This window comes from Cornus florida, unplaced genomic scaffold (genome assembly GCF_030987335.1).
Source record: "Cornus florida cultivar Cherokee Brave unplaced genomic scaffold, ASM3098733v1 CherokeeBrave_3.0.0_Hap2_Chr06, whole genome shotgun sequence".
NCBI classification, from domain to species: Eukaryota; Viridiplantae; Streptophyta; class Magnoliopsida; order Cornales; family Cornaceae; genus Cornus; species Cornus florida.
In genome coordinates this window covers 86,572,102-86,580,523 of record NW_026775576.1, presented here as the reverse complement: position 1 = coordinate 86,580,523, position 8,422 = coordinate 86,572,102, and the positions used below count along the sequence as shown (strand labels likewise).

General features: G+C 32.4%; 1 protein-coding gene across 1 annotated transcript; it reads right to left on the bottom strand.

Annotated features, from left to right (window-relative positions):
• Positions 1–4,976: 4,976 nt before the first annotated feature.
• On the bottom strand, positions 4,977–8,221 carry LOC132312579 (MYB-like transcription factor ODO1). Its single transcript, XM_059810996.1, has 2 exons — positions 7,830–8,221; positions 4,977–5,843 (listed from the first exon to the last, which is right to left on the bottom strand). The coding sequence occupies exons 1-2, from the start codon at positions 8,090–8,092 to the stop codon at positions 5,315–5,317; spliced, it is 792 nt and encodes a 263-aa protein (XP_059666979.1). The 5' UTR covers positions 8,093–8,221; the 3' UTR covers positions 4,977–5,314.
• Between the last annotated feature and the right edge of the window lie 201 nt (positions 8,222–8,422).

Here is an 8,422-nt window from a genome sequence, read left to right as displayed (position 1 = left end):
AAAACATGAACACAAAAATAAAAATTTTGAAATATGTAGTTTGCTACAATGAAATTAAGAAATGTTAAAACATGGCGAGTAGTCTTTACTTCCTTAGAGGTGATATGTATATATTCTCTACCTTCATGTCAATGCACATACTTAGGCATGTTTAGATTGGCTTTTCAAACACTGATTTTGATTTTTGGGCCTAAAAGCTCTTTTAAGTAGTGTTTGACTAGTTTTTCCAAAGGATTTTTAGGTCTTAGAAGAGCATTTTGGAGAAATTGCCATCCCCCAGCTTTCTAAATGACGGGTTAACCTTTTTTTTCTTACTTAATAAAAAGGGTAAAGTATATTAACACCCCCTAAGGTTTGGCACAAGGACACTCAAGTGAAATTTATCTGTTTCTGGGACAATGACACCCCCTTGAAAAAATTATATCCAAACAAGGCCTTAAATCATATGAAAAGACAAAATTACCCCTTAATATTAAATTCATATTTATTACAAAATATCATTACATGTCAAAATGACACAATTGCCCCTCAAAATTTAGCACCACAAATGAGCACCAAGTGGCACCATATTAACAATCCATTGAACTACACCCCAAATACCGCCCCTCCCTCCCCCTCTCTCTCTCTCTCTCTCTCTCTCTGTGCGAATCTTTCATTTCTTCCCTTCTCTTCGTATCACCGTCTACCCTAGTCACCATGATCATTTTGAAACCCTAATTCTGAAGGCTAATTTCACGATCTCATCAAAACCAACCATTATCTTTGTTCCAACCATTATCTTTGTTTTGCTTTGGCCTCCACACATCTCAGATTCTCTCTCAACGCACTTTTCTCTTTATATATATATATATATATATATATATATATATATATATTAATCTATTCTTTTTTTCCTAAATTATATTAATCTATTCGTGTGTATGTATATCTATATATCTTTATTCTGTTTTTGATTTTATTTGTAGGTTTGATGAGAAAATCTTCCATTGAAACTTTGATCTTTCTTGAAATATTTTTGTTAATTTACAAAAAAATATGGGTTTTTTTTTTACAAAAATTTTGTTCCTGATTTTTTTACAAAAATGGTGTTTCCTTTACAAAAAAAATATTGTAAAGAAAATATGGTCTTTTCTTTATGCAGTTTTGGTTTTCTTTATTTTCTTTACTAAAATGGGGTTTCTAAATATGGGTTTTTTGTGTAAATAAATCTTTGTTCGTGTTTCTAAATATGGGATTTTTTTTTTTTTGTAACAAAATCTTTGTTCCTGTTTTCTAAATATAGGAATTTTTTTTTTAACGAAATCTTTGTTCTGTTTTCTAAATATGATTTTTTTTTTTTTTTTTTTTTGTATGTATGTATGTATGTAAAGAAATCTTTGTTCCTGTTTCTTTGATTTACAAGAAAATTTTTCAACAAAAAATATGGGGTTTTATTTATTTATTTATTTATAACCAATTTTTTTTTTTATTTTGAGAAATTATGACAGAATGAAAACAAATGGTTTTTTTTTTTTTTAACAAAAAATTTGTTATTAATTCACACATGCTATAAGATTGCATGTTTCTGACTTTCTGCAACCATAGTGATTGATCTATGAATGGTTGGTTGACACTTGGTTGCTGGATGGTTGGTTGACACTTGAATGTTGGTTATGTAATGATAGATTATGTAAATTTTGGTGTCAAATGTTGGTTATGTAATGACTTGGTACAAGTTTATTATAGATTGTGGGCCGTGGATGGCTACTTTTATGAAGTTAAATGTTGGTTATATAATATGACTGTAACGACAAGTTATGTAATTTTTGGTGCAATGTATTATTCTTCAATTTATTAATTTGTTTTAGTATATATATATATATATATATATAGTCTATACTCTTCATTTGGGGGTCAATGCTGGTACGCATAAATTTTATTCTCCAATCTGTTATATATATATATATATATATATATATATATATTTATTTATTTATTTCATCGGTTTCAAAAGGGCAGTTTTACTTAATTTTGTCTAATTTATTAATTTGTAAAGGTAAAAGGTCAACTAAATAGTCAAAGGGTAATTTGGTCAATTTTTCATGTCGGTTGGCTTCAAGGGGTGTCTTTGTCCACTTTTCAATCTTTAAGGAGTGTCATTGTCCAAAAAATAGGTAACTTTTACCTGAATTTTAAATTCCAAACGTGTCCCCATTAAAGACTTAATAACCTTGGGCAAAACTGGAAGAAGAATTTGGGGGCTCTTTCTCTTCTTTATTATTCAGAACAGGTAACCTTTAGGTGTCGACCCTTTCTTTCTGATCTACGACCACCTTTGCCTTGTCCCCCACCTGTTGAAAAGGGAGGTGACATTTCTAGGGTCTCCAATAACATTAAATTGCGCATAACCCTAAGCAATGATTCATTATTATTTTTGTTTTCGTCCTATTTATCAGATAGATTAGCAATTTAGCATCATATCTTTTTGCTTTTATTTTTATATGACTCGATTTGGTTTTGAAGCTTTGGGTATACCCGTAATATATGTGTGTATATATATATATTTTAATTTACTTGATCAAGGTTTCGGACAAGCATAATTTTATTAAAGAGAAATTATCAAAACACTTAATTTCAAAAAATATTTTGATACCGGCCACTTCCAAGATTACTAGTCGTTTTTAGTTTTCTCCGATGATGGTCACCGGCCACTCGCACAATAATTGTCGTTTTTAATTTTTTTTGATGATGGTGTCTGCACTGTACCGGTTGTAGACGAATAAGGGTGTGAAAAAAAAAAAAAAACTTATCTTTTTTTTTTTTTTTGTTGTGCACCCACAATTGTGTAAAAGCACATTATATTTAATTTCCTTGAATATTTCAATAAAATGTGTTATATATATATATATATATATATACATATATTGATGTTAAAAAAATAAAAGAAATTAATTTAAAAAATTAAATGTGAAAATCATTCATGAGATTCATGGTGTGACAGAATTTGTGAACTTGTATATAACATCACTTATATTTAATTTCCTTCAAATTTATCAAAATACTATATAACAAAGAATTAATAAAAATAATTAAATATGTATTGAGGTTGAAACAAAAAATTAATTTAAAAAATTAAATAATTGACTTTAAGAATGACTTCCTTATGTAAGAAAGCACCGTCATTAGTTGGGATACATTGGAATGCTGAGTATTTTTTACCCTCGTCTCATTGATTCATGCGGTAAAAGTGCTCATTTGATCAATTTTTTTAAAGGCTTTACAAAATTTCTTAAGGTATCTAATGATTTTTGCAATCTCTTAATTATTCTTATTCTTATTCTTATTATATTATTAGAATAAATTACACTCATATCCCTGAGGTTAGGTCATATTTCAGGTAAATAAAGATTTTGGTTTTAGTTTTCACTTACATTTGAATTAGTGGTTTAACATTTCACTTACACCCCAAATGTCAATTTTTTGTGGGATCAGAGTACTTTTAGGTGTTAAATGACTATACTAGCCTTTGACCTTTTGTTGACTATTTTTAAGACCAAACTACCCTAACATACAAAATAATTTACACATAAGCCATCTTCTCTCTCCTCCAATCTCTCTGCACAGAGCCATTAAAAATGAACTACGAATACTACTTCCGTGTAGTCCTCGCAATGGACCTCAACTACAAGGGTATGGTCACCGAGCTATCCACCATCCCTATCTCTCCACCATCTGAGCTCTCTGCCATCGATCCTTCTGAGCACCGCCGCGAGTCATTCACGGACACCTCCGGCGAGTTTGAACCGGCCAGAAAGGACTCAGACGGCACTGCGAAGATAGAAGATGTGGTAGTGCACAGCAGCGATGGTGGATGCCGTTGGGAATTTGGGACTGTTCGGGGGCGATGTACTTCGAATCGGCAAGTACACAGGACGGCGAGGCACAACATGGTTGAAGAGACGTCGGTGATGGCGGTTCGCAATCACGGTTCTGGCAGTGTTAAGGGATGGCGAGCAAGGTCCAATCCTCGGACCAGAGAGGATTCCGGCGAGTGAGCAAGAGGGGACTCGGCGTTAATGGATCTGGCCGACGGTGGTGACAAGGTTGGTTCGCAATGTGATGTCAACGATGGTTGGACCTTGGAAGATTGTTACCTTGGTGGGATTGAAAGGCAGCGTTGCTCTGCAGAGAGGTAGAGGAACGGCGATGGGTAGTGGGTCTAGACGACGGAGTGGGGTGGTGGTGGTGGTGTTGAGAAATTGGGTTTGGGTTGGCAGAAAACTTGATGGGTATTTATTTTAAAAAAAAAAAAAAACAAACAAAACTGGGGATGGCTTTACGATGAGGATGACTAGATGAGTGGTGATTGTGGAAGTTTTGGGTGATTGATGGGTGGAGGAGCAGTGCCGATTTGGTTGAAGGTGGTAGTTGTTATGGGTTTGATATGTTATTTGGTTGCCGATTTGGAATGGGGTGATGGGTGGTGGTGGGGGTTATGGCTGGGTTTGGTATGTTAATCAGTAACAATAGAGGATGTCCTCCTGCCTGAAAAGCAAATTGTTTTGGTCACTGCATAACAATGGTTTGGACGGTTAGGACTGAAATAGTGTATCTATATATACAGAGAGAGAGAGAGAAAGATGGGGGGCTTTTTGTCTTTTAAGATTATATATATTTTATATTAAAAATTTGAGAGTAAAATGGTCAATTAGCAGGTAAAAAGTAAATTGGGGTATAAGTGAAATACTAAACCAATAATTCACATATAAGTGAAAATTAAAACCAAAATCTTCATCTACCTAGAATATGACCCAATCTCAGGGTGTCTTAGTGTAATTTACCCTTATTGTTATGTATGATTTTTTATGAATAAATTTGATTATATAGAAGGGTTTATTTGTACATGTTTAAAAAAAAAATTGGCATAAAACAGCTTAAACAACTTTAGTTTGACAAAACAGTACAAATATATATATATATATACACAGTTTCCAAACGCTAACTAATAAATTAAATAGAAGTAATAATTTATACTTCTATTTTTATTCTGCATAAAAGTACAAACAGAAGCTATGCCAAACAAAGCCTTATAAGTGGGCCAGCTTTTGATTGTCCGGCTCCTACACAAATGTTAATCTTTTTTACAATCAGTTTTAATTACAGTAGTCTCCATTGCCTTCACATTCTAGGCAGAGAGTAGCATACAATTCTATGCTCAACCGCTGTCAAGTTTCTATTGGTATAGATGACCGACTAAACGAACTATAGGATAAGAAAATCATCTCCAGTAAACTGTGCTCCTCCAGTACAACGCCCAACTATAGCATACACGCTACTAGTACTTACCACCCATCTTTAATGTGTTTGTGTTTGTGTTCATGTCCATATCACTAAAAACCCCTAAACCAAAGTCCTCATCACCAAATTCCTGGTAGTTCAACCACCATTCAGAGCTATCCTCTGATGAACACAACCCAAACTCACTAATTTCTTTTCCGGTAGCGACGAACTTCCACAACGCCTCATCTGCAAAAGTGTCCGATAATATGCAACTCATTAATGGTTCTTCAATATCATTGTGAGTGTGTAGTGATTGAGACTCTTCCATAGTCAATTTTTCAGCTGGGTAGCTAAAATTGTCACTAGAAGTGACAATAGCTTTGATTTTGGACGACTTCTGCTGATTAGTATCACGAGAACTTGAGTAATTGTTAGTGTGTGAGGGCATTTCTTGCTCATGGAGTGGTTCATGAGTAACAGGATTAATACCCATTTTAATAAGCTTCTTCTTAATGTGTGTATTCCAATGATTTTTTATCTCGTTGTCCGTTCTTCCGGGCAGTCTTGCCGCAATCTTCGACCACCTAAAAGAAATGAAAGTGCTATGTTATTGAAATAATATACCATATACCACAAAGTGTGTGTGTATATATATTATATTGAACATTTCAATGCTCTTTACATTTCTTGTTACCTCCTAATTTAAGCCTTAGCGTTGTACCTTTTAAAAAGAGGACAGCTAGCTATGATCTATCAGAAGACAAGTCACTAATAATCTAACAAAGTCGAGCACTATCACTATTAAGTATCAACGAAGGTTCGTTTGGTTTTATTGTTCAGGGGAAATTACTGATTTGTCCGCTAAACGACATCATTTTGGTGTATAAGTACATAATTCAGATGGACCCGTGTTAAGACTTTGCACAACCTTTGTATACTAAAAGTCTAGAAGGATATAGTTTTGATGCATATGACCCTCTAAACATAAAAGAATCTTAGTATCTGATTCATATGTATTGACTCATGTGACCACCAAATAGTTAACGTAAACATAAAATAAAATACATCAATAGTTAATGTAAAAATAATATATAATAGTAACTTGTAGAAATTCAACTTTAGTTTATTGCCAATCATTTGGTTTTGGAACAACTTTTTACTAAACATGCAGTTAGGAGTCAGAAAATTGAGTGAGATGAGGCAATAGTGTAATTTTTTAATAATTTTAGTAAAGACACTAGTATAATTTCGAATGTATATATATTAAAAAATAGAGTAAAGTATAGTCACACTCCCTGAGGTTTGGTAAAAGGACACTCATATGAAACTTATCTGTTTTTTGAATAAAGATACTCCCTGAAGGTTCAAAATTAAACAAAGACACCCCTTACATGAGAAATTGACCAAATTAACCTTTGACCGTTTAAGAGACTGTTTTAACTTTACAATTTAATAAATTGGACCAATCTACCATCATGAACAATTTATGCATAAAAAAAAGTAACAAAAAAAAATTATTATTTACTTTATAAATGTCTCCACTTCTAAAAAATGTAAACGATTTTTTAATCAAATACATATATTTCAAATAAATTATATTTTGTTATTACTTCTTTTCTTTTTCTTTTTTATTTTTAAATTAAGATACTTAATTCTTTAATCTAAAAAAATTAAACCAATCTTTTTTTCTTAAAAATAAAAAATATGGTACCAGTATAATTTTATACATCTTAAATTATATATCAAATATTATGCATTTTCTAACATAAAAGGAAAAAAAATAATAATAAAACAAAGGAAAAAAATAATAATAAAATAAAGACATGCATAAAGTTATAGTAGTACCTATTTTCTTTTATATTGAAAAATACATAATATTTGATATATAATTTAAGATGCATAAAGTTATACTAATACCATATTTTTTATTTTTAAGGAAAAGAGATTGATTTAATTTTTTTAGATGAAAGAATTAAACATCTTAATTTAAAAAAAAAAAAAAAAGAAAAGAAGTAATAACAAAATATAATTTATTTGAAATATATGTATTGAATAAAAAAATTATTTTAAACGTCTACATTTTTAAGAAGTTAGGATATTTATAAAATAAATAAAAGTGAACAATATAAAGTTTTTTTATTTTATTTTTATGCATAAATTATTCATTAGGATAAATTGGTCCAATTTATTAAATTGTAAAGTTAAAAAAAGTCTCATAAATGGTCAAAGGGTAATTTGGTTAATTTTTCATGTAAAGGTGTGTCTTTGTCTATTTTTGAACCTTCAGGATGTGTCTTTGTCCTTTTGCCAAACCTCATAAGTGTGCTGTACTTTACCATAAAAAGTATAAATTAACAAGGTATATTACTATAGGGAAAAAAAAAAAAAAATAGAAAAAAAAAAAATTCAGGGGTGGCGATTTGCCCCCATGACTTGTGAATGGCTCCCTCCGTGTAAACATTTGTGACATTCAATCTTTTGGAAAACGAAATCAAGTTATTTTCCATTAGAAAACTAGTACTGTGATCACAGATCATTAAACTTCCATAGAAATATGAAAGAGGATATACCTATTGCCAAGATGAGCATGGAGATCAATCACCAATTTTTCCTCCTCTTCATTAAGGAGGCCTCGCTTCAAGTCCGGCCGGAGATAGTTGGTCCACCGGAGGCGGCAGCTCTTACCACAGCGGCGGAGGCCGGCCAGCTGCGGGACGGCCCGCCAACAACACTGGGCATTGGTGAGCATAAAATCGACAAGTTTCCGGTCTTCCTCAGCCGTCCACGGTCCCTTTTTCACACCCGACTTGTCACAACAAGGCTGCCTTCCCATGATCAGTACTAGTATTTGCTACTGGCTTATTTCAACACCAATGACCACACTACTTGTCCTAGATTTTAAAAAAACACCACTCACCTTCCTATAAATACTAGGAGCGATGATGAGTGACTTGCCTTTATCATGTGTTAGTACAGGAGGAAGTTTTTTAAGTGTCACGCCAGTCCTGAGGCGTGCACGTCACTGTCCAAGCTATGCCTATGTATGCAAGTGACTAGCACACTACCAACTACTAATTAAGTACTTTGTATGATGTATCATTGTATCACATGTATAATACAAAAAAAACAAAAAAGGTTGTGTTTGACACGACTTTACGACAAT